Source organism: Periophthalmus magnuspinnatus, chromosome 24 (assembly GCF_009829125.3).
Source record: "Periophthalmus magnuspinnatus isolate fPerMag1 chromosome 24, fPerMag1.2.pri, whole genome shotgun sequence".
In the NCBI taxonomy this organism is placed as follows: Eukaryota; Metazoa; Chordata; class Actinopteri; order Gobiiformes; family Gobiidae; genus Periophthalmus; species Periophthalmus magnuspinnatus.
In genome coordinates this window covers 25,454,664-25,480,582 of record NC_047149.1, presented here as the reverse complement: position 1 = coordinate 25,480,582, position 25,919 = coordinate 25,454,664, and the positions used below count along the sequence as shown (strand labels likewise).

General features: G+C 40.6%; 1 protein-coding gene across 1 annotated transcript in view; it reads left to right on the top strand.

Annotated features, from left to right (window-relative positions):
• The window catches only part of LOC117392573 (mitogen-activated protein kinase-binding protein 1-like), a 56,727-nt gene extending 33,471 nt beyond the window's left edge, over positions 1-23,256 (top strand). Inside the window, exons 18-33 of the mRNA XM_055232189.1 lie at positions 265-328; positions 2,279-2,386; positions 3,307-3,440; positions 3,885-3,919; positions 5,226-5,426; positions 8,428-8,540; positions 9,531-9,670; positions 10,838-11,014; positions 13,009-13,105; positions 14,624-14,719; positions 14,867-15,030; positions 17,093-17,572; positions 19,105-19,183; positions 19,264-19,349; positions 21,345-21,430; positions 23,023-23,256. Of these exons, the coding sequence (XP_055088164.1) occupies positions 265-328; positions 2,279-2,386; positions 3,307-3,440; positions 3,885-3,919; positions 5,226-5,426; positions 8,428-8,540; positions 9,531-9,670; positions 10,838-11,014; positions 13,009-13,105; positions 14,624-14,719; positions 14,867-15,030; positions 17,093-17,572; positions 19,105-19,183; positions 19,264-19,349; positions 21,345-21,430; positions 23,023-23,256 (2,294 nt within the window). The remainder of the gene's footprint in view (positions 1-264; positions 329-2,278; positions 2,387-3,306; positions 3,441-3,884; positions 3,920-5,225; positions 5,427-8,427; positions 8,541-9,530; positions 9,671-10,837; positions 11,015-13,008; positions 13,106-14,623; positions 14,720-14,866; positions 15,031-17,092; positions 17,573-19,104; positions 19,184-19,263; positions 19,350-21,344; positions 21,431-23,022) is intronic.
• The last annotated feature ends 2,663 nt before the right edge of the window (positions 23,257-25,919 follow it).

Here is a 25,919-nt window from a genome sequence, read left to right as displayed (position 1 = left end):
GAAAATCTCAAAATAACTCAAATTAAAATAAAAACCCCAGGATCGTAGAGGGTTCATACAAACATTTAAGACCAAAATGAGTCTGAAGCAGCAGAGACAGAGAGAGGACACAGTTTTACAATAGAAAGTGAATTGGAGCCAGAATTGATGGAGCAGGAAGCGCTAGCACGTTAGCTATGCCCATTTATATACACAGTCTTTTTTGTCATGAATTAAATCATCATTTGTGTTTTATTAAGAAAAGTTTGATCCATTTTCTTTCAGAGATCATCACTGGGTTGAAGTTCACCAACGACTGCAAACATCTTATTTCCGTCTCAGCCGACAGGTATAAAACGTCTGTAGCGCTCTTTGCTAAACGTTCATCCTGTCTTCATCTTTAAACTTAGAATGAGCGACTCTTTTTGTCAGACGGGAGTTTGTTTTCCTGCTTTTCATGTTTCACTTCCTGTATTTTCCTCAGAAGCGTCACATAGCGGTGGAGTGATGTTTCGTGTTTACTCGGTCAGACACTAGGGGGCGTAAGCTTCCCCTCAGACAGTTATTAATGAAACCACAGGACAGAATAGAACCACAACACAAATGTGACGTAATACATGAGATACTTTGTTTATTATGCAACAAAATAGGAAGAAATGGCAAAAACAAATGACCAGTAAAAGAACAAACAGAGCAGGAAAATATGAAATCAGCCAAAATATGAAATCAGCCAAAATATGAAATCAGCCAAAATATGAAATCAGCCAAAATATGAAATCAGCCAAAATATGAAATCAGCCAAAATATGAAATCAGCCATGTCCGACCTCTGCAAAAGACAAAACCACATCGTAGACGGGAACAAGGCCAGGGTCAAAGCAACAAAATACTACTGCTGGATCAGAGAGGCTGTCGAGGTCCACAAACGCGGTCCAAGGAGCATGAACCGAGACGAGGGACCATACACCTTATCACACACACGGGATGCTTTAGTCCTGCTTTAGTCCTGTTTCAGTCCTGGTTCAGTCCTGGTTCAGTCCTGGTTCAGTCCTGGTTCAGTCCTGGTTCAGTCCTGGTTCAGTCCTGATCTAGTCCTGTTTCAGTCCTGGTTTAGTCCTGATTTACTCCTGCTTCAGTCCTGCTTCAGTCCTGCTTCAGTCCTGGTTCAGTCCTGATTTAGTCCTGGTTCAGTCCTGGTTTAGTCCTGGTTCGGTTCAGTCCTGGTTCAGTCCTGGTTTAGTCCTGGTTTAGTCCTGGTTCGGTTCAGTCCTGGTTCAGTCCTGGTTTAGTCCTGGTTTAGTCCTGGTTTAGTCCTGGTTTAGTCCTGGTTTAGTCCTGGTTCAGTCCTGGTTCAGTCGTGGTTCAGTCCTGGTTCAGACCTGGTTTAGTCCTGGTTCAGTCCTGGTTCTGTCCTGGTTTAGTCCTGGTTTAGTCCTGGTTTTGTCCTGGTTCAGTCCTGGTTCAGTCCTGGTTCAGTCCTGTTTCAGTCCTGGTTCAGACCTGGTTCAGTCCTGATCTAGTCCTGATCTAGTCCTGATCTAGTCCTGATCTAGTCCTGGTTCAGTCCTGGTTCAGTCCTGGTTCAGTCCTGGTTCAGTCCTGGTTCCGTCCTGGTTCCGTCCTGGTTCCGTCCTGGTTTTGTCCTGGTTCAGTCCTGATCTAGTCCTGATCTAGTCCTGGTTTAGTCCTGGTTCAGTCCTGTTTCAGTCCTGGTTCAGTCCTGGTTCAGTCCTGGTTCAGTCCTGGTTCAGTCCTGGTTCAGTCCTGGTTCAGTCCTGGTTCAGTCCTGGTTCAGTCCTCACATGGGCCTCCCTCTATTATAAATAAATAAGATGAAAGTTAAATTCTGGGCCCTCAGACCCTGCGTCCCGGGACAGCAGACTCCCTTTTTCTCTGTTTTTTTTTTTTCAGACACTAGAATGTAATGACGTCATACTCCCAGATGGGGGCGCAACAGCCAGATTCCCCTGTTGATTGCGTCGTACTTTGTCATGAAATATAGACCCATTAACTTCATCAATATTAATTTTAACTGCCCCCGTCTGTGTTTTGAACGTGACTGGTCGATGGAGTGTAGTGATGTCATCGAGACGCGGCGCTATGGTTACGGTAAAATGTTCCAGCTCCTGTATAATTAATAGAGCAGTTCTCCTGAAACGGCCTTAAATTCGATCACAAAGGAATCAGCAGTGTCTTTGAGTCATTTTTCGCCGAGAGCCGTGTTTCCTCCTCGGTCTCGGGGAAATAGAAATATAAAAGTTTAATGTGCGGCGTTTTCTTCTTCTTCTCTTGTGTTGAAGTTGTATCTTTGTGTGGAGACTGGCCCCGGAGCTCACGCTGAAGATGAGACGGAGGCTGCGGCAGCTCAAAGACGACCCCCGCGCGTCCATACACCGGGCGGACAGCAGGTGGTGATATAGAGTGTTATGTAAAGCAGCACTGTGTAACATTTCAGCTGGTGTGTTCGTCTGTCTCCGTGGAGATGTTATTGTTCTGCCTGGGATCAAACTTATCGTCCATTTTGTATTTGTTTTATTGAGCTAAACTGTGAGTGGTGTCGCCTCTTCACAGATCTGACCTGTAATTTGACCTGGTGGTTTAGTCCCGGTCTAGTCCTGTTTTAGTCCTGTTTTAGTCCTGCTTTAGTCTTGCTTTAGTCCTGCTTTAGTCCTGGTTTAGACCTGGTTCAGTCCTGGTTTAGTCCTGGTTTAGTCTTGGTTTAGTCTTGGTTTTAGACCTGGTTCAGTCCTGCTTTAGTCCTGCTTTAGTCCTGCTTTAGTCCTGGTTTTAGTCCTGGTTTAGACCTGGTTCAGTCCTGGTTCAGTCCTGGTTCAGTCCTGGTTTAGTCCTGGTTTAGTCCTGATCTAGCCCTGGTTTAGTCCTGATCTAGTCCTGGTTTAGTCCTGATCTAGTCCTGATTTAGTCCTGGTTTAGTCCCGGTTTAGTCCCGGTTTAGTCCCGGTTTAGTCCCGGTTTAGTCCCGGTTTAGTCCCGGTTTAGTCCTGGTTTAGTCCCGGTTTAGTCCCGGTTTAGCCCTGGTGTGTCTCCTGCTTGTTTCCATGGAAATAGATACATTTAATGCCATACTGTTGAATATTTTTGGGAAAGTAATAACACGTGTGAACCAGCAGGAGGCAGATGCTCTTACAGAAAAGTTACAGTATTATTTTAATGCCATACTTTGGAAAATGCCAGGCAAAGCTATGATATCTCCATGGAAACAAGCAGAAAAATAAGGATGAAGATTTAGTTTGTGTCTTTCGATCGATTTTCATTTAAACATGTAGATGTTTTACGTCGTCAAAGTCCTCACCTTTATCTGTTTTAGGGCAGAGCTGTACAGCGCTCTGCCTCTAGGGGGCGTCTCCTCAGAAAGTGACCACGAGCAGGAAGACGCCGCCACAGAAGAAGAGCACGCCGTGACCTCCGACAGCAGCCACGAAGAAGAAGAGGACGACACAGGTGAAAACTCAGATCAGAGTAAAGCTGCACACGGAGAATATGAGTAAAAGAAATAAAATCACTTTAAGTCACTATGGACATAATTATAATGTTTAACATAAATATGAAAAATATAAATAAAAGCTCGAGTGAAACCGCCGGATGTTCTACTGGTGAACGCTAACGTTAGCATTTAGCATCGCCAGTAAAATCTCCATGGCTTTAGTCCCGGACCAGTTCCGTTTTAGTCCTGCTTCAGTCCTGGTTCAGTCCTGGTTTAGTCCTGGTTCAGTCCTGGTTCAGTCCTGGTTCAGTCCTGGTTCAGTCCTGGTTTAGTTCTTGCTCGTCGTGTGTTTAAACCTGCTGCTCTGTCTCTTTATTTTCATGTAAATGTTGTGACTGAAACGCTCTGAAGGTTTTTGTGTCGATTATAATGTGGCTCATAAATATGAATCTCGTCCACAGGCTCAGATGAAGGACGCGACTGGGAGCTGAAAAAGGTTTGTGCAGAAACACCTGGTCTGCGCTTTTTTAAAGGTTTAAGCAGAAACACCTGATCTGTGCTTTTATAAAGATTTAAGCAGAAGATTCAAAAAGGACATGTTTAAAATAATATTAAAGGAGCTAAATGACACAAAACTGACTGTTGTGAGGTTTAAGTCATGTTAAAATCCTCAAAGACAGACCTGGAGTTGTGTTTTGTTTCATTCACATGTTTGAGTCACACTTTATTATTAGTCTGTAACATCTACAAACCTCAAAACGCTCTGTTCCACCTTGTGATGTCATCAAGTGGTAGTTTTCAAGTTAACTCCTCCTCCTTTTACCTTCAGTTCAGTCGAGATCGGCAGTAATTCCAGAAGCTGAAATGATCCAAATGATTCTATAAATGAAGGTGTGTGGAGTTTAAAAACACAGTGGAGCACTTCCTGTATCGCCACATGATGACATCACAAGGTGGAACAGAGTATTATGTGCACTTTAAAATTTGAAAAATGTAAAAATTATGCTGAAAAACAGTTATTTTATTTTATTTAAACGCAGCATCTAATATATGGCTTAAAACTTGTGACTGATCATTCTTAACTGAGCAAAACTTCTCCATAGAGACGAGCAGGTGGCAGATTGTCTCCACCAGGAAAATTCCACAGTGCTGCTTTAAATGTTCCTGCTGCGATAAAACTCTTTAAATATTACACAATTTTTTTTATCTGTTTTAATGTTGTTTCCTCGTCACAAACAGACCTGGAGTTTTGTTTTTTTGTTTCATTCACACATGTTTAACGCACAAACCTGCAGATTTAGGCTGAGGAAACACTCTGTTCCACCTTGTGATGTCATCATGTGGCGATACAGGAAGTGCTCCGCTGTGTTTTTAAACTCCACACACCATCATTTCTGGAATCATTTGGACGATTTCAGCTTAAATTGTCAATCTACTACTGAACTGGAGGTAAAAATGAGCCGTTAACTTAAATGAAAACTACCACTTGATGACATCACAAGGTGGAACAGAGCGTTTTTGGGCTTTGAAGATGTAACAGACTAATAATAAAGTGTTAATAATGAAACAAAACACAACTCCAGGTCTGTTTTTGACACAATAACACTATTATAACATGACTTAAAGCTACAAGAGTCAGTTTTGTGTCATATAGCACCTTTAATTTAGAGCGTTTATATTTTTTTTGTACTTTTTATACGTGTGAATAAATGTCTTTCTTGCTCCTTTTGTCGGTGAACCTACAGAGACAGGTTTTCGTAGCGTTTGTCCTGACCTCTTACCCGTTTCCTGCCGTGTTTTAGCCCAGGGCGGTGACTCCGGAGCTGGGTAAACGTCCCCGTCGGCGCTGGTCTCACCGGGTCGGCGCTCTGGAGCTCATGGTCAAGTCGATGTTGGACTTGAGACAACTGGAGACGTTTGGGCAGAAGAAAAGCCCCGAAGACGCCCTCAGCCCGCTCCAGAACACGGACGGGAGGAGCATGTGCAGCCTACACGACCCTCAGGTGTGTGTTTAGTCTCGTGTTTGCTCGTTCTACCTGTGTCTGGGCAGGTTTGTGTGTAACTATCAACACTTTAAGCTCAGATATGAGACAAAACTGACTCTTGTAGCTTTAAGTCGTGTTCTAATGTTGTTTCCTCCTCAAAAACAGACCTGGAGTTGTGTTTTGTTTCATTCACATGTTTGAGTGACACTTTATTATTAGTCTGTTTCATCTCCAAAGCTCAAAACGCTCTGTTCCACCTTGTGATGTCATCAAGTGGTGGTGTTTTTCAAGTTAACAGCTCCTTTTACCTTTAGTTCAGTAGCAGATTGGCGATAATTCTAGAGTCCTGGTTCAGTCCCGGTTTAGTCCTGGTTTAGTCCTAGTTCAGTCCTGGTTTAGTCCTGGTTCAGTCCTGGTTTAGTCCTGGTTTAATCCTGGTTCAGTCCTGGTTCAGTCCTGGTTTAGTCCTGGTTCAGTCCTGGTTTAGTCCTAGTTCAGTCCTGGTTTAGTCCTAGTTCAGTCCTGGTTTAGTCCTGGTTCAGTCCCGGTTTAGTCCTGGTTTAGTCCTAGTTCAGTCCTGGTTTAGTCCTGGTTCAGTCCTGGTTTAGTCCTGGTTTAGTCCTGGTTCAGTCCTGGTTTAGTCCTGGTTTAATCCTGGTTCAGTCCTGGTTCAGTCCTGGTTTAGTCCTGGTTCAGTCCTGGTTTAGTCCTAGTTCAGTCCTGGTTTAGTCCTAGTTCAGTCCTGGTTTAGTCCTGGTTCAGTCCCGGTTTAGTCCTGGTTTAGTCCTAGTTCAGTCCTGGTTTAGTCCTGGTTCAGTCCTGGTTTAGTCCTGGTTTAATCCTGGTTCAGTCCTGGTTCAGTCCTGGTTTAGTCCTAGTTCAGTCCTGGTTTAGTCCTGGTTTAATCCTGGTTCAGTCCTGGTTTAGTCCTGGTTCAGTCCTGGTTTAGTCCTAGTTCAGTCCTGGTTTAGTCCTGGTTTAATCCTGGTTCAGTCCTGGTTTAGTCCTGGTTCAGTCCTGGTTCAGTCCTGGTTCAGTCCTGGTTTAGTCCTGGTTTTACTCCTGGTTCAGTCCTGGTTTAGTCCTGGTTTAGTCCTGGTTTAGTCCTAGTTCAGTCCTGGTTTAGTCCTGGTTCAGTCCTGGTTCAGTCCTGGCTTAGTCCTGGTTTCAGTCCTGGTTTAGTCCTGGTTTAGTCCTGGTCCAGTCCTGGTTTAGTTCTGGTTTAGTCCTGGTTTAGTCCTGGTTCAGTCCTGGTTCAGTCCTGGTTCAGTCCTGGTTCAGTCCTGGTTCAGTCCTGGTTTAGTCCTGGTTTCAGTCCTGGTTTAGTCCTGGTTTAGTCCTGGTCCAGTCCTGGTTTAGTTCTGGTTTAGTCCTGGTTTAGTCCTGGTTCAGTCCTGGTTCAGTCCTGGTTCAGTCCTGGTCTATCCCCAATTCTAGAGCTGAAATGATCCAAATGATTTTATAAATGAAGGTGTGTGGAGTTTAAAAACACAGCGGAGCACTTCCTGTATCACCTGATGACATCACAAGGTGGAACAGAGCGTTTTCTCAGTCTAAATCTGTGTGAATGAAACAAAAAAACACAACTCCAGGTTTATTTGTGATGAGGAAATAACATTAGAACAGAGATCAGAGAACAGTTTTTGGGGGGTTTTTTTAGCATAACTTTAATATCGATCTTGATGTAAACGTGATTTCAGTTTTGTTTTGTCGACGCCGTAAAAGTTGTCGGTTCGAATCCCGCTCTCGACATAAACATAAATATTGGTCGCGCGGTCGGATCTATTGACCCACGGGTTGTCGGTGCGATTCCAGCTCCCACAGATGAACCCTGCCGTTGTGTCGTTGGGCAAGACACTTAACCCCCCCGTATAAATGTGTGTGTGATGTGAAGCATTTTGAGTGACTTTAAACTGGAAAAGTGTGTATTTAATGTATTTGTTGACTTAATATTGAGCTAAAATTGTACTAAATGTTGGTCTCATAAATATTTAAAGCTGCACTGTGTGACTTTTCAACCTGCACGTCTCCAGGGAGATGTTATCGTCTGTCGTGGAATGTTCCGTATATGGTTTTGTGGAATTTCTAATAGTAAAAAACCTTAACAATATATGAAATAGAGAAGTCGTCTTGAATCAAAAAGTCAGATTTATTGAATTAATTGTGCGCAAACGTTAAAAAGCTGTTTCCTTAATCGCGTCGTCTCGTCCTCAGCTGAAAAATAAATAAATAAACAAACAAACGGTGAATTTAAACCATCAAAATAATCGTAAAAAGTTTAAATCTGGTCCAAGTGACGTCAGGCTGGACACATCGTCTTGTACGTGAACAAACAAGCGATATACTCGTGCGTAACAACCGAGAGTATCACGAAAATCAGGTCAAAGAGATAGAAAACATTACACATAAACCACATGTGTCAAACCCAAGGCCCGTGTGCCAAATTCGGCCCGCCACGTCATTTTACGTGGCCGCGACAAAGTAAATTAAAAGGTACAACTGTCTTAAAATGTCAGTTTATCAGGAGATACACAGTTAAACAGACTTTTTTTTAATGTCTATGCAAATCCATGTGCAATATTTGTAATTTGAAAGTAATAAATATAATAAAATAAAATAAAAATAATACAGTTTACTTACAGTTACATGTGTGGAATATAAGTAAAGATTTAGGGTAAAGAATGTCATAAAAATGGCAATATGGCATTTAAATTCACTATTTTGTATTTAATCAATAATCTTTAATTGTAACGTAGAATTACCTTGTTGCGTCTCCACAGATCTGACCTGTCACTTGCCTTTGCAGTGTCAGCTCCTTGTCTGTACGGGGATAAACAATTTAATGCCGTACTGTGACATTTTCTACGCAAAGCGATAACGTCTCCATGGCAACAAGCCGCCGTCAGATCCGACACAATGTTCTCTAAAGGATTTTATCACTTTTCGTCCTGTTTTCTCCTGTAAATCTGTGTTTCCAGCCAAACGCTCGGACTGAACTCTTTTATTTTTGTCTTTTTAGCTGGACGACAGATCCCGGCGGCGCAGGGCGTGGCTCCGCTCTGATTGGCTCTCTCACTCCAGGAGCACGCCAGACGCCAAAGAGGCTCCGCCCTTCTCCGACGACAGGGAAAGGTAAAGTCTGAAAACACTACGGCCGCACGAAATATAACAAATTAATAAAAAACGGCATTCGAGTCAGTGGGATTATTATTTATTTATTTATTTTTTATTCATATTTTTATTAATGTGTGAACAAATATTACAATATACTGTCATTTAAAACAACAAATCTATTCACACATTTTTAATTTTTATATATAACAAAACTAAAACTTAAAAAGTAAATAAATAATATAAAATAATAATAATAATAATAATAATAATAATAATACAAAAAAAAAAATAATTAAATAATCACACAAATCCTGACTGTAAATAAATAAGAAAAGCATCACATAGTAAATAATAATAATAATAAAATAATAATAATAATAAAAATAATAATATTAAACAAATAATAATAATAAAAAACAAATAATAATAATAATAATAATAATAATAATAATAATACAAACAAATAATAAAAATAATAATAAAAACAATAATAATAAAAATAATATAATAATAATAAAAAACAAATAATAATAATAATAAAAAACTAATAATAATAATAATAATGAGTCAGTGGGATTATCAAAAAATTATCAAAGACAGATGCCCTCCCTGTGTGTCAGATGCCCTCCCTGTGTGCGTCAGATGCCCTCCCTGTGCGTCAGATGCCCTCCCTGTGCGTCAGATGCCCTCCCTGTGCGTCAGATGCCCTCCCTGTGCGTCAGATGCCCTCCCTGTGCGTCAGATGCCCTCCCTGCATTCTAAAACATGTGATTCCTGTGTTCATTCATCAGTTTATATTTCTGTATTCTCTAAAACTCTCCTGAAGCTGTTTACATCCAAAAATCCTACTTTTTAAACCTAAACTTAACCTCAAATCTACACGTATCAGATAAATCATAATTACATTTTCCTCTAAAATCGTGCAGCCGTACGAAACACTTTCACCCAGATTATCACAGCCAAATGATCCCTGGGTCTAATTGTTTCTATTTCTGTCCCTGACGTCAGTGATTACAGAGCGAAGGCGGCGTCCAGCAGGGGGCAGTGGAGAGGGAGGAGGAGTGAGAGTCAGGAGAGCCAAAGCCCCGACAGCGCCTGTTCTGTGGGATACGACAGCAGAGAGTCCAGCCCCGACCACCTCCCGCACGGTACGGAGACTTTACAGTGAAAATGGGCACGTTCACGACTTAAAATAATGCAAAAAAGTCAAAAAAAAACTTAAATTATTCATCTTAACTTGGACAGATTTGATTCAACACCTGTAAATTAGTCACCTCGTGCACTGGAAAATAATCATCTTAAGAATCTAAGAAAATCTTTGAGACTTTCTGCTGAAAAATGTCAAAGATTTTGGGAGAAATTGGTTTGTTATATTAAAAAATTAAGTATTTGATTACGTCTGTCATTGGAACAACTATACTTTTGTCAGGATTTGGGTTTTTTTTGTGTGTTCTGTGTCATTTTCCCTCCTCCCTTCTGCGTTTGGACCTGGGCGGAGACTCTAGCACCTCCTCCACATCAGCAATCCAGCTCCACCTGTGAGTACTGAAGGACGGAGGACCCGACACTCAGGGCCAGATCGTCTTGTCATCTTCCTGTATTTCCACGGGTCGTTCTTCATGTCACGTTCCGGGTTATTCGTCCGTGTATCCACCCTGATCCCACTCTGCTCCTCCGTCTCCGACCCAGCTCTCCACGACCGGTACAAACACCTCAGCCTCTGACCCTGCGACTTACAACCTGCTCCAAGACGACACCGCCCCCAAATGTCTCCTAATAAACTTTGCTCTAACCTGTTTCCCCGAGTCTGTATCTTCGGTCCGTCCGTCACTCTTTACGACAGAACGATCTGGTCCAGAGTGTCGGTTCCTCCGTCTTTTAGCGCTCACAGGTGCAGCGTGATTGCTTGATCAGAAGCAGGTGTGTGGAGGTGGTGCTAGAGTCTCCGCCCAGCTCCAGACTCAAACACAGAAGGGAAGAGGAAGACGGCACAGAGCACACCAAAAAAAACAAAAAAACTAATCCTGACGACGTGTTTTTTCTGTAACTGCTTTCCCGAGATGCTCCGTGTTGTTTGTGGTCTGCTCTGTTTCTTTGTTTGAAAATGATATATATAAGAATCTGATCAAACCACCATAGTTTATTAAAATTGTCTGAACACGTCAAACCAAACTCTTACTGATTGAAAATTGGAAATAAAAGTTAAATGTTAATCTTGGTTAACTGCCCATTTTGCACCAGTTTTCTGCTTATGTAAGATTTGTAGACAGTCACGTTTACACCGGTGACATGTTTAGAATGGTTTTTTTTTCCAGAAGCGGACTCTCTGAACCGGGACAGCTCAGAGGAGGAGGAGGAGGAGCGGGGAGCAGAGGAGGCGCAGGTGTCTCCTCTCACGGTGAGCAGTGTGGAGGAGGCTCTCAGGGCAGTGACTGAAGACGACACGGACGACTTCACGAACAAAAACCAGCAGGATCTGAAACACGGAGCGGGTGAGGGCATCTGGGTTAAATTTAGAGATGATGTTTCTCGTTATAAAGGAAGTAAAGTCGGATTACGTCGCTTTTCTGGTGGGAGGTTTAGCATCTTCTTGTCTACGTGGAGATACTGTCGCTGTGTTATCGTTGTCGTATCCTTAAACGAGACGCTGCATTTCTACATTTCCTTGTGCAAAAGTCGCGTCGGAGGGGCCGATGGCACAGATCGGCAGCCTCGCTTCCCTCAGTCTGCCCCGGGACGACTGCGGCTACAGCTGTAACTTACCACCAGAGTGTAGAGCGAACGAATGACGCAGGAAACTTTGAGCGTCTGGAAAAGCGGCGTGTAAGACGAAGGGATTAGGATTATTATTATTGCTTTGTCTCGAATGTTCCGTATCTACAGTGCATTTATTTCTTTACAGATGTTTGCTCAAAATCCCTTTATCTACACTTTATTTACTCCAAATGCTGTATATGCGCTGTAGCTTAACCACTGAGCCACATGGGAAAACGGGCTGCTCAAAAACTCTAGTTAAATTGCCTTTATCTGAAAATAACGCCTTTGATCAAAACGTTGGTTGGCAGTTTATATATAAAGTAGAATATAATCTCTTGAGTGTTTTTCTCACACACAGACTGGATGTATTTGAAACAGAGCTGTCAAAAGTATCGCGAATCGGATGCTAATCGATGCTAAAGCTAGTGTTGAAACTTGACGCTCATTTTTCGCAGGTACTGATGTTAAAAAAAGTCACATTCACAAGGCAGAAATGAACCTTTCCTGAATATTGTCTTCTGTTTTTAATGTCTTTTTTTGCACTGTAGCACTTTGAGATTTGTTGTTTAAATGTAAAGTGCGTTATAAATAAAATGTATTATTATTATTATTATTTTTAGATGATTTTGAGCTGCATCAGGACAAGAATTAGAAACAACGCAAACGCCGTGCCGAGGAGCGTGCGTCAACCTCGATGCGCTTACGTTACATCACCTCGCTCCGTAGTATCTTTATTCAAACTTTAACAGTTTCATGTCGCGCTTTTTTAGCTGAGATAAACCAGTATTTATTTATTTTTTTACATTTAACCCTTGTGTCGTCCTGGGGTAATTTATGACCCCAAAAAAATAACTCACTCCCAGCAGAACTTGGACATTTCTTTATCAAATAGGTTGAAAAATTGGGCCACTTGGAAAAAATGTTGATTGTATAATAAGAACTGTCTGAAAAACAAGTCACGTTAAAGTTCAATTTGACCCCAATTTGTTTGTTTTATAACTCAAATCAACTTAATTTCCACCTCTGCACTTAAAAAATTAAGAGTTGCAGGAGATTTTGAGGTCTAAAAATGCACCATCTTTACTAAAATAGGGCCAAAATAAAAAGTCAGACTGAAAATAAGCTCCAAATTATATATATTTAAAAAAAAGTGTGTTATTTTATGGCTGAATTATGAGAAAAATAAATTGGGGTCAAATTGAGCCCAGAGGAACTTCGACGTAACTCGACTGGGAGGAACACACGAGGGTTAAACGTGTATTTCCGAACCGGATGACAACCCAACAGCGGCCGCGGACTCCATTTTCTCTCGTAGAAGGCGAGACGTCACGCGTGGTGGTGCGTGATGGGATACAGGATGTACTCTTCGTTCACGGGCGAGCTAAATGGAAACGTGAGCCGCATTTTCAGGCCGTAATCGCGGGTTTCGTGAAATGGGACGCGCCGGATGTTACGTAACTGCCCTTTAAAATGTAACTGACGAAGTGTTTAGGCGTTGAATTGTGACACGCAGAGGGATTACACAGATATAAAGTCAAAGTTCTGCTATTTAATGTTGAAAATCACTGTATATTGTCTAAAGAAAGAGCTTTTTTGTTCAGTATCGAGTCTATTCCTTAGTATCCAGTTTGAAAAGCGTTAAATACCGAATACTTTAGAGTCTCGTCTGACGTCGGCTCAAAACAAAGTCTAAACGTGCGATGCATTTTTTTCACTGTTGCGTCTCCAGCTGTGGATGTTCGTGACGGCGGCTTCGTGTCCAGAGCTCAGAGCCCCGTCCCCAGACCCGGGCTCCCGTCACGCTTCCTGAGCAGAGGACAGAACAGGTACGACCCACATAATGCCACACGCACGGACATTATCACACAGACAAACCCGGGGAGGTTTGAGACGCGCCGGATCCTTCTCATGACTGTGGGATTGTTACGGTGGAACTAAACATTTCTCATTTTTTTCACTACTAAATTATGTGTATGATTTTGAATTGCATCATCTATTGTTTCTTATAATTTTTGGGGTAATTTTAGTTCAAACTAGGTAAATTTTGAGCGTTCTGGTAAAAAAAACACTCCAAAAAAACAGATAAATCTAAGTTCGTGCTGCCTCCAGTCGTCTCTGCAATTTCCAGTAGTTGGTGACATCACTCATGTCTGCCTTGGTGTTTCTGATTACAAACATTTGGCTGCAGGGGGCGGAGTTTAAAGCGAGGATATTTTATTATTATTATTTTATGTTAAACCAATCACACTGTTTCTTATCTGTCCAGATCCCGTCCCTCCTCCTCCCTCACTCTCCCGTCTTCTAGAAACGAACACCCCCTCCTCTCACGCTCCCCTTTACTCCTCCAGAAACCAACACCTCCTCCCCCTCACTCTCCTCCTTTTGTCCTCTAAACGCCACCCCTCCTCCTCCCTCACTCTCCCCTTTAATCCTCCAGAAATCAACACGTCCTCCTCTTTCACACTCCCCTTTACTCCTCCAGACCCCGCCTTTCCTCACTCTCCCCTTTAGTCCTCCTAAAACAAACACCTCCTCCTCCTTCACTCTCCCCTTTAGTCCTCCTGAAACAAACACCTCCTCCTCCCTCACTCTCCCCTTTAATCCTCCAGAAATCAACACGTCCTCCTCTTTCACACTCCCCTTTACTCCTCCAGACCCCGCCTTTCCTCACTCTCCCCTTTAGTCCTCCTAAAACAAACACCTCCTCCTCCTTCACTCTCCCCTTTAGTCCTCCTGAAACAAACACCTCCTCCTCCTTCACTCTCCCCTTTGGTCCTCCTAAAACAAACACCTCCTCCCCCCTCACTCTCCCCTTTAGTCCTCCTGAAACAAATACCTCCTTCACTCTCCCCTTTAGTCCTCCTGAAACAAACACCTCCTCCTCCTTCACTCTCCTCTTTAGTCCTCTAAACCCTGCACCTTGTCCCCCTCTCTTTTCCCTTTAGTTCTCCAGAAACCAACATCTCCTCCTCCTTCCCTCTCCCTTTTAGTCCTCCAGACCCCGCCCTTCCTCCCCCCTCACTCTCCTCTTTAGTCCTCCAGACCCCGCCCTTCCTCCCACCTCACTCTCCTCTTTAGTCCTCCACACCCCGCCCTTCCTCACTCTCCCTTTAGTCCTCTAGAAACAAACACCTCCTCCTCCTTCCCTCTCCCTTTTAGTCCTCCAGACCCTGCCCTTCCTCACTCTCCTCTTTACTCCTCCAGATGTCGCCCCTCCTTCCCCTTCACTCTCCCCTTTAGTCCTCCTAAAACAAACACCTCCTCCCTCTCACTCTTGCAGTTAGTCCTCCAGGTACCGTCCAGTTTGTTGACCAGGCACATCCTTTTTTTTGTTTTTGTCTTAGCTCTAAGCCCCCAGTGTCCAAAGTGCGCCCCCTGATGGAGAGCATAGGTAACACATGCAGCGAGGACGTCACATGCTCCAGCTACACGAGTCTGCGGTGAGAAATAACAGTTTTACCTTCCGTTTAGTTCAGTGTTTTACTTTGGTTCTTATTAAATCCACAATTCATGATCATTACTACTATTTAGCCGAGTATTTTCGTGATAATAAAGATAATAATAATAATTGGTTGTTCTTTCTTCAGGGCAGACGCAGACGGCGCTCCTCTCCTCCGGGCGCAGAAGAACACGACGCCCTCTGGTGGACACTCGTGGAGACTCTCCGTCCCTTCAGTCAAAGCTCCTCCCGCTCTGGACGCTCACATCTGTTTATATAAAGCTCACTCTGTCCAGAACCTGCCGTCTCAGAGTAAGATCGATACGACACAACCGTTTTTACACAACCTCAGGCAGCGAGAATGTTTTATGTGTTTAGTTTCATTGCCAAAAAAAAAAAAAAACATCTTGTTGTCGGTAAGCTCAGACCAGACTGATGCACGTAGCCCTCTGAGTGAGTTCTACGCATTTATCTGGAAAGGTTCTCGCTGAAAGTGATCGGGGAAAACGCAGAACATCGCGACTAATACTTGAATCTGATTGGGCGAAGCTTCAAAATGGCGGACAAAAGATGAAAATCTAACTTTTGTTACATCCAGTTGGGGAAAAAAGCACAGACATCTTCCCTGTTCGAAAAAAAAATCATAAAGCTTTGACCTTCTGCTCGTATTTCTTCGCCATTTAAGCTGAAGTTCGTTCGGGCGCTTCACCTTTGGCTCCGCCCAAGTCTCATTGCCACGCTGTGATTGGTCCAGGGGTGTCATACAAAATTCTGGATCGTGGATTAAACATCATCTTGGTGGACCTGTGTTACATGTTCTCTTTATGAAAATTGCATATTACAGATTTTGTGAAGGGCCCCCTCCTGCTCTGGGCCCCGGGGAAACAGCCCCCTTTACCCCCCGAAGTCCGACGCCCCTGGATTAGATCGGTCCACAGTGGGAGAATCTCAAGATGCGTTTTCGTGATTTTGTGAACCCCCAAATATCACGAGAATCCATCTTGCAGCAAAGTTACTTCATCAGACTAAAAAACATTTTCAATTATTGTATTTTCAGGACTTTACGTCGCTCTGGAGTATAAGTCGCACCTGCAAAGAAATGCTTAATAATGAAGAAAAAAGTATATAAAAGTCGCATTTTTTGGGAAATTTATCTGAGTATAAGTCGCTCTGGAGTATAAGTCGCACCAGCAAAAAAATGTGTTTTCGTGATTTTGTGAACCCCCAAATATCTCGAGAATCCATCTTGCAGCAAAGTTACTTCATCAGACCAAAACACATTTTCACTTACTGTATTTTACAGACTTTACGTCGCTCTGGAGTAGAAGTCGCACCTGCAAAAAAAATCGTAATAATGAAGAAAAAAAACATAAGTCGCAGTGGACTATAAGTCGCATTTTTGGGGGAAATTTATCTGAGTATAAGTCACACCTGCAAAAAAATTCGTAATAATGAAGAAAAAAAACATAAGTCGCACTGGACTATAAGTCGCATTTTTGGGGGAAATTTATCTGAGTATAAGTCGCTCTGGAGTATAAGTCGCACCTGCAAAAAATTTATAATAATGAATAAAAACATATATGAGTCACATTTTTGGGGGAAATTTATCTGAGTATAAGTCACACCTGCAAAAAAAATGTATAATAATGAAGAAAAAGTATATATAAGTCGCAGTTTTTGGGGAAATTTATCTGAGTATAAGTCGCTCTGGAGTATAAGTCGCACCTGCAAAAAAATGTGTTTTCGTGATTTTGTGAACCCCCAAATATCACGAGAATCCATATTGCAGCAAAGTTACTTCATCAGACCAAAAAACATTTTCAATTATCGTATTTTCCGGACTTAAAAACGCTCTGGAGTAGAAGTCGCACCTGCAAAAAAATGCTTAATAATGAAGAAAAAAACATATACGTCGCTCTGGACTATAAGTCGCATTTTTTGGGGAAATTTATCTGATTATATGTCGCTCTGGAGTATAAGTCGCACCTGTAAAAAAATGTATAATAATGAAGAAAAACACATATATAAGTTGCATTTTTATAAGTCGCACCCCCGCACAAAATATGAAAAAATGCCATGTATAGTGACGAAAATCCGGTACATATTTTTAGCTTATAATAAATTTTTGTATTATTTGTTTTCAACCAAAATATTCGTCAAGAAAATTCCCCTTAAAATATATTTTCGTTTTAAAATGTCTTTGTTTGGAGGTTTTACAAGATTTAATAAAACACAATGAGTCAAAACGGCTCAAATCAAGATAAAAACTCTGGTAGATTGAACTTTTTTCAGATTCGAGGCAGATTTGACGTGTTAAAATAATAAATTAATATAATCTACGTGAAATAGCTTGACTCTTTTTCTCTTTCTCCAGTGTCTCCGGTGTCTCCTGCGCTCTCCAGTGACCACCGACCGATCCCAAAACGACCTCAGCACCTGTTTTTGGACCGGCCCAAACCGTCCCTCCTCCTCACCTCCCCTCCCTCCTCTTCCTCGTCCTCCGTCTCCCCCGTCTCCCCTCTCCCCTCTCCCAGGACGCCCCGCTCCTACATGAACCCCACAGCTAGCTCCATCGCTAAAATTAGCCGCTCGTTCTCTCTGGGTGACGGCCTGCAGCTCGGATCGCCGCCGCGCTCGCCAGATTTAACCAAAACAAAACCAGATCCGTCTCTCGTGTCGTCTCCCGTGGCATTTTCACCGTCCAAAAGCCCCGCTGCCACCGCCCCTCGACGCGCTTCTGTTACCTCCACGATAGTCACACCTTCTCGGATCCCGCAGCCCCAGTGGCCCCTGAGCCCGCGGCGCAGCCTGGTGCCAGAGGTGAGACCCACAGTGTACACAAAGATCAGCACGAGTAATTATGTATTTATATTTGAAATTTTAGCTCAAAGTCAAGTTTTATTTTTAATTTTCTATGACAGGAAACACTGCACTTTTACATAAATATAGATACTTTTTTGTGTGTAGCCATTGTTGACATATGAACCATCAAGTAAAGTTATTCAGTTAAATGTTTGTTTTTTTGCACAACCTAAAATATTTACAAGTTAGTTACAAGTAGTTCAGGTTTTGTTGATTCTCAAATTCTTACAGTTGTCCTGATTTATTGCGGCGTTTATAATAAAAAAAAACTAAATAAATCCGTGGTAAAAAAATACGATTTGTTTAAAAATATTATATATAAAAATACATAAAATTATATTAAACATATTTTTCATAGGCAGATTTTTTATTAAAGCCCCACTATGTAACATTTTTATCCCCAAAATAGCCTCCAGAAAGGTACACAGAGTTACTTTATAATAAGAAAACTTTATGGACGTGTTTTAAGAAATATATGCAAATAAATGTAAACATCAACATAAAATTTAAATATTTTTTTCTAAATTTAAATAGATTTTCTCTTACATTTTTCCTCATGTTTTTAAAACCGTTTGGCTTTAAAATTAAGATAAATTATTCAGAATTTAAACATTTTTTCTCATGTTTTATTTTGTTTTTTAGATCATATTTGTATCAAAGTTTTATTAGCTTAATTTTCTGTTGCATTTGTCTTCATTTTTTTTAAACCGTTTGGCTTTAAAATTAAGATAAATTATTCTGACTTTAAATATTTCTTCCAATGTGTGTTTTTCTTTGTGTTTTTAAACTATTTGGCTTTAAAAATAAGATAAATTATTCTGAATTAAAAAAAATTTTCTCATGTTTTTTTTTTTTTAGATCATATTTGTATTAAAGTTTTATTAGCTTAATTTTCCGTTGCATTTTTTTTCATGTTTTTAAACCGTTTGGCTTTAAAAATAAGATAAATGATTCTGAATTTAAACATTTTTTCTCATGTGTTTTTTCTTTTTTTTCATATTTGTATTAAAGTTTTATTAGCTTATTTTTTCAGTTGTATTTTTCCTCATGTTTTTAAACTATTTGGCTTTAAAATTAAGAAATTATTCTGAATTTAAAAAATTTTTCTCATGTGTCTTTTTTTTTTTTTTTTTTAGATCATATTTGTATTAAAGTTTTATTAGCTTGTTTTTCCGTTGCATTTTTCTTCATGTTTTTAAACCGTTTGGCTTTAAAAATAAGATAAATTATTCTGAATTTAAACATTTTTTCTCATGTGTGTGTTTTTTTTAGATCATATTTGTATTAAAGTTTTATTATCTTGATTTCCCGTGGCGTTTTCCCTCATGTTTTCAAACCGTTTGTCGTCGCAGTCCGCCCCGTCTCGCTCTTATCCTCCCGCCCGCCTGGACTCTGCCTCCGTCGCTGCCCCTGGAAACGATAAACCAGGTTAGACAGTTAACCCAATCACACTGATGATGGACAGAGACAGGAAGAGGAAACGGAGGACGAAATGTGATTAGCCGTGTCACTTTGTCTCCTCAGCGCACGGAGCACAGGCCTCGGAGACGCCCGGACTCGACCCGACGCCAACGAAGCGAAACGCCAGCTCCGAATGTGAGAGGTAAAAGTCCTTATGTAACCTCTGCTCCTCGGTTAAACTGTTCTGTTATATCACTAACTCTATTTATGTGTCATTGGCAGAGTGAAGGAGGCAAAGGAACAGCGCCCTCTGGTGGACGAGCAGCGCGGCATGGCGGGTGTAGCGTCACAGAGAGGTGGAGTAAACGGTAAAAATGAGGGTTTTGTACGGCGCTTTTCCGTCTACGGGGCACTCGAAGCAAAGTGTTTATGTCGAGAGCGGGATTTGAACCGTCAACCTTCAGGTCAGGGGGCAAACGCTCTACCAACTGAGCCCAAGAGGGAAGGAAAACCCCGAGTTCGAATCCCAACCGCTACGAACACAACGGCTCACGACTTTATTGGACCAACAGGGTTTTTCATTTGAATTTGTACATTTTTTGTGCAATATCAGTGTCGTAAGTAGCAATATATATTTATTAAAAAACAAATGATTAAATATGAAGTACGGCAGACTCGGCTGAATACTACTACTGCAGTTTTTCATATACTCGACTTATTCACGACCAAAATAATCGTAAAGTTACACAACAACGACGGATACGCAGTTGTTTTTGTCGAGTAAGTTACGTGTACAGAGTATTTGTCCCGTCGCTAGCATCAGTACACAGAGTATTTGTCCCGTCGCTAGCGTCAGTACACAGAGTATTTGTCCCGTCGCTAGCGTCAGTACACAGAGTATTTGTCCCGTCGCTAGCATCAGTACACAGAGTATTTATCCCGTCGCTAGCGTCAGTACACAGAGTATTTGTCCCGTCGCTAGCATCAGTACAGAGTATTTGACCCGTCACTAGCGTCAGTACACAGAGTATTTGTCCCGTCGCTAGCATCAGTACAGAGTATTTGTCCCGTCGCTAGCGTCAGTACACAAAGTATTTGTCCCGTCGCTAGCATCAGTACACAGAGTATTTATCCCGTCGCTAGCATCAGTACAGAGTATTTGACCCGTCACTAGCGTCAGTACACAGAGTATTTGTCCCGTCGCTAGCGTCAGTACACAGAGTATTTGTCCCGTCGCTAGCGTCAGTACACAGAGTATTTGACTAAACGGCAGTAGTTACACTTTTTTTTTTTTTTATTTCTTTGTAATGCAGTATTGCTAAAGTTGACGTTAGCTTTGTGTGACCATTTCTACGTTAGCGGCAACAGTGAAGCTAATTTTATTCAGTTTGAAACGGCTAAACGTGTGATATTTAATAGACAGTGAAAGTACTTACGGCAACACAAAAAAACGAAAAAAGTGTACGACAGATACCTCTTAGCCCAGGCATGTCCAAACTGCGGCCCGGGGGCCAAATGCGGCCCTCAGACCAATTTTTCTTGGCCCTCAAGCTTCCAGGTGAATTAGCCTGTATTTCTTTAAACAGTACTTTTTACTGTATATTTCTGAAAATCTGCTTTAACAAGCCCTTATCAAATATTTAATGTGTCCCATTGAGGATGTAAGTGTGAATAAAGGTCTAGCGGTTCAGTCTAACTTGTAATAATAACACACATTTGAAGTATTCACTGTGTTGGCGACCAGTCTATGGCCCTCAGTCGGCCCTCGGCTTTGTCTGTGATTTTATATGCGGCCCTTCATGAAAAAAGTTTGGACACCCCTGTCTTAGCCTGTCAAAAGATTGAGCGGAGTATTTGATTGGATCTAGAAATATGGAGACAGTCAGTGATTGGCTGTCAGAACTTTGCCCCGCCCACCTGATTGGCGAGGGAAAGATAAACCCGCAAACGTCAACATTCAAAATTGTTCATGTCTCAAAGAACCGTATGGATGTAGAATAAATGATCTATCTTTAGTAAATACTGTGGAGAGTCTGCGTTTTGCTTGTTTCCATGGAGATGTGATACCTCTAAATGAAATGTTCCACAGTATGGCATTAAAGGGGCGGAGACAAACAGGGCTCCTCGCTCACGGCAATAATGTCATAATGTTTTTGGAGTAATTGTTTGAGCGTAACACCTGCAACTGCGGGAGATTCAAGGCGAAGCAATGACGTTTCCATGGAGACGAGAACGCGGCGCACCCTTGGCTAAAAAAGTTACATAGTACAGCTTTAAATTTAGCTCGACATGCTTGGATTTATTGTGTTTCTTGTCTGCGTTTGTTGTTGTTTTAAATGTTCCTTCTCCTCCCTCTGTCGCAGATGAGCCCGTCACCGTGGAAACGTGCGGTCAGGTGGTCTCCGAGCTGCGGGACAGTCTGCGGAGGGCCGTCCACGCCTACACCGCGGTCAGTCTGTCTGTCGAAGCGCAGCGTAATAAAACTGGTACAGGGCGAACGGCGGCGCGTATGTCGCCCACTAACCTGAGGGTTTGAGGTTCAGCGCTCACGAGGGCCATGTTCAAGTGTCACTGTGTCAGACGACCTCACGAGTGAATAATGAGAGAATAATGTGAGCGAGGGATGACACTCGTTTAATCTGCACAGTGGACTTTTCAAAGAGTAAAAGAGAAGAAACAACTACAACAAGATTAAACCTCTAAGTTGGATTTGGAGCGATTCTTTTCTTCTTTTTTTTTCTTTCTTTGTGAGGGACATGTACAAATGCATTAATCTTACAACTGAAATTAAAATGAAGCTAATGCTAACAAATTAAAATGAAGCTAATGCTAACAAATTAAAATGAAGCTAATGCTAACAAATTAAAATTCAGATAATGCTAACAAATTAAAATTAAGATAATGCTAACAAATTAAAATGAAGCTAATGCTAACAAATTAAAATTCAGATAATGCTAACAAATTAAAATTAAGATAATGCTAACAAATTAAAATGAAGCTAATGCTATCTAACATTAAAATGAAACTAATGCTAACTAACATTAAAATGAAGCTAATGCTAACTAATATTAAAATTAAGCTAATGCTATCTGAAATTAAAATTAAGCTAATACTAACAAATTAAAATGAATCTAAACTATCTAAAATGAAGCTAATGCTAACAATTTAAAATTAAGATAATGCTAACAAATTAAAATTAAGATAATGCTAACAAATTAAAATTAAGCTAATGCTAACTAACATTAAAATGAAACTAATGCTAACAAATTAAAATTAAGATAATGCTAACAAATTAAAATGAAGCTAATGCTATCTGACCTTAAAATTACGATAATGCTAACTAACATTAAAATGAAGCTAATGCTAACTAACATTAAAATGAAGCTAATGCTATCTGAAATTAAAATTAAGCTAATGCTAACAAATTAAAATTAAGCTAATGCTAACAAATCAAAATTAAGCTAATGCAAAGTAAAATTAAAGGGAAGCTAATGCTGACTGAAATTAAAATTAAGCTAATGCTAAAAATAAAATTAAGCCAATTCTAACAAATTAAAATGAAGCTAAGGCTAACAAATTAAAATAGATTTTAGATGAAGTGGGTTATGTCTTTTTAGATGAATATTGTCATTTAAAATGTGCTGTGTCTTAAAGCTAACGCTAACTGAAATGAAAATGAATTAGTGACATTAAAATAGCGCCACAGTCTGGATGATTTTGCACAGAAAAACAATGGACTTGTCATTAAATGCATTTTCTTAAAGTCGTTTTCTTTCTGTTTTGAGATTCACATGTTGTTAGCATTAGCATTAGCATTAGCTTTGAGACACAAATACCTTCTTTTATAAACACACGAGCTTCCTCCGGTTAAGTTCTCACGTCGTCGTCTGTGATCGTCTGATATTTAAATACTGATTTATTTTAGGTAGACCTGAGCACTTTTTGAGTTTGGCGGCTCCGTGAAAAGAGTCAATAATATTCACGTTTATCAGTCTAATGTTTACTTTTATCCGTCTAACCTTAAATCCTCTTGTTCCTCAGGTCGTCGGCAGCAGCACAGACTTGACCGAGGACCAGCGGCAGATGAAGAGTCTCTTGGTTGAAGCGTTTGTTTCGATAAAGACGGAGCTCGACTCTCTTCCTCTTCTCCCTCCTGTCCACCCCCAGAGAGAGCGCCCTCCGGTGGGCGGAGCAGAGGAGGACAACACCCTGGTCCTACTGGAGCAATACTCACAGCTCCTGCTCCAGTCGGTCGAGAAGAAACTGAAATACTGAGATTATGTGGAAATGAGGTCAATGCGAAATGTTTATGTCTAAAAACATCGCGCTGGATTTATTTATTTATTTATAGATTTTTTTTTTTACTTTGTGTTTGAACCCAGATTAGCAGCGAGCGGGATCATTTTCACTTGCACATTCACCAAATCAAAACTGGGACTAAACCTGGAACTAAACCCAGACCAGACCCAGACAAACTAGGACAAAACTAGAATAACTGAACCAGGACTAAACCAGGACTAGACCGGGACTAAACCAGGACTGAACCAGGACTAAAACCAGGACTGAACCAGGACTAAACCAGGACTGAACCAGGACTGAACCAGGACTAAAACCAGGACTGAACCAGGACTAAAACAGGACTAAACCAGGTCTAAACTGGGCTCAAACACACCATAGTGTAATTTTCTTTGTCCAGTTTGAGGTAATTTTGCTTGAAACTAAAACCAATGGAAATCAGTAAGAAATTAGTTTTAAAAAATCTAAAAAAAAACAACAAAAACAAAACACTACTGAATAACTGTTACTCAAAACCATTCTGACTCATGTAGGATTATTTTTTTCCGTGTTCTTTGCACATTTAAGCTCAGGGGTTGTGTTCTTACTCTCGTTCTCGTTCTCGTTTGATGGATGCTTTTTCTTGCACAGTTTTGTGGAAAGTTTACAGATTTATTTCTATAATGTCTGAATCCTGAATGTTACGCCTTATGTAAAAGTCGCACCTGAACTTTTGATGTTCTACCTTTTTGTCAATGACGTAGTTTGATCAAGTTTTCTCTGTAAAATAATCGTTTCTAATTGAAATAAAAGTACAAAAATAAACTTGACCCCCGTGATTAAACGAGACTCGCTTTGAAACGGCTAAACTTTGACACACGCTAACGGCTAAACTCCACGTGAGTTTAACCTCGACGACACATTTTGAATCACGATATATCGCTAGAGAAATATCACACTGAACGATAATATTGAAACTGCTTCATGCGACTAAATAAAGCCCGATTATCCCAGGGAAACATTTTAAATCGACTGTTTCATTAACCTCCTGAGACCTGGTGTCCTCATCTGTGGACAACACATTTTGGATTGTTTAGGCCACAGTGCAAATTTTTAGAAGAACAGCAACAAGAACATGTTCAATTTTGAATATTTCTAAGAGTTTAGATTATTAATTTTTATTTTATTTTTTTTTATTTAATTTTTTTTATTTAATTATTTTATTTTTATTTGTTTTTATTATTATTTTTATTGTATTTTTATTTTATTTTTTATTTACTTATTTTTTTTATTATTTTATTTGATTAAAGCTCAGGTCTCAGGAGGATAAAAGACATGAGCTGCATAAATAAACAACAGAATGTACCAATATTTATTAAAAAAAATGGGCTTTTTCACAACAAAAATACACAAAATATCCAAACGTTTGATCATGTGACAGGCTTATAATGTTGTTGAATTAACGCTTTATTTTCAATCAAATCAAATACAAAAAATACACAAAATTATTACAAAATATGATTATTATATTATACTTTTTGTTAATATTAATAATACCATGCAAAGCAAATAACAGTAAACTTTATATTTAACGAACAAAACAAACAAAACTCCAAAAGCAGCTTGTAACTTTAGTCAGTTTTTCCACATAAAAACACGCGGCGACAAGGAAATTAAGCTAAAAATTAAATGGGTTACACATATTATACATCTGAGAGGCTGCTTAAAGGTTTATTATGTGACTTTTTCGGTGAAATGTCCCACAGTTTGGCTTTAAACTCATCTCACAGGTGTTTTTCTTGCTCAAAAATACCTTGATGTGAAGCGTTTTTGAGCGACTTAAAGGTGGAAAAGAGCTGTATGTAAAACTGTGACCGTGTGACCGACATAGATGAGTTTAATGCCGTACTGTGGAACATTCCCGCCAAAGCACTTCCACGTACACAAGCAGGTGGCAGACGTGATTTATATTGTTTTATATAGAGAACGTTTAAAGATTAGCCTGTGGAAAAGCAGAATTGGAAAAAGCGTAACTGTCCAAGTCGCTTTTTGGTCGATTTTATTCTGTCTGGCTTTACTCTCCAGACTCTGCTGCATCTATAAGTTTCATTTGCTCCTTCCTCGACCAATCAGATCGTTTTTTAGAGCCAAGACAAACCGGTTACATCATTGGATTGACATACAACGGTTTATTTTTGCATTTTCGCCGAAACAATATCACGCAAAACTGACTCTCGTGAGGTTTAAGTCGTGTTCTAACGCTGTTTCCTCTTCAAAAACAGACCTGGAGTTGAGTTTTTGTTTCATTCACACATGTTTGAGTCGCACTTTATTATTAGTCTGTAACATCTCCAAAGCTCAAAACGCTCTGTTCCACCTTGTGATGTCATCAAGTGGTGGTTTTCAAGTTAACAGCTCCTTTTACCTTCAGTTCAGGAGAGATAAGTGGCAATTCTAGAGCGGGAATGATCCAAATGATTCTAGTGAAGGTGTGTGGAGTTTAAAAACACACTGGAGCACTTCCTGTTTCACCGTATGACATCACAAGGTGGAACGGAGTGTTTCCATTTAAAGAAGAACTCATTAAAACGCAGATCAGAAAAGAGAAAACGACTTGGACAGTTACGCTACGAGGCTAAAGACGTGATGTTTTTGATCCATAA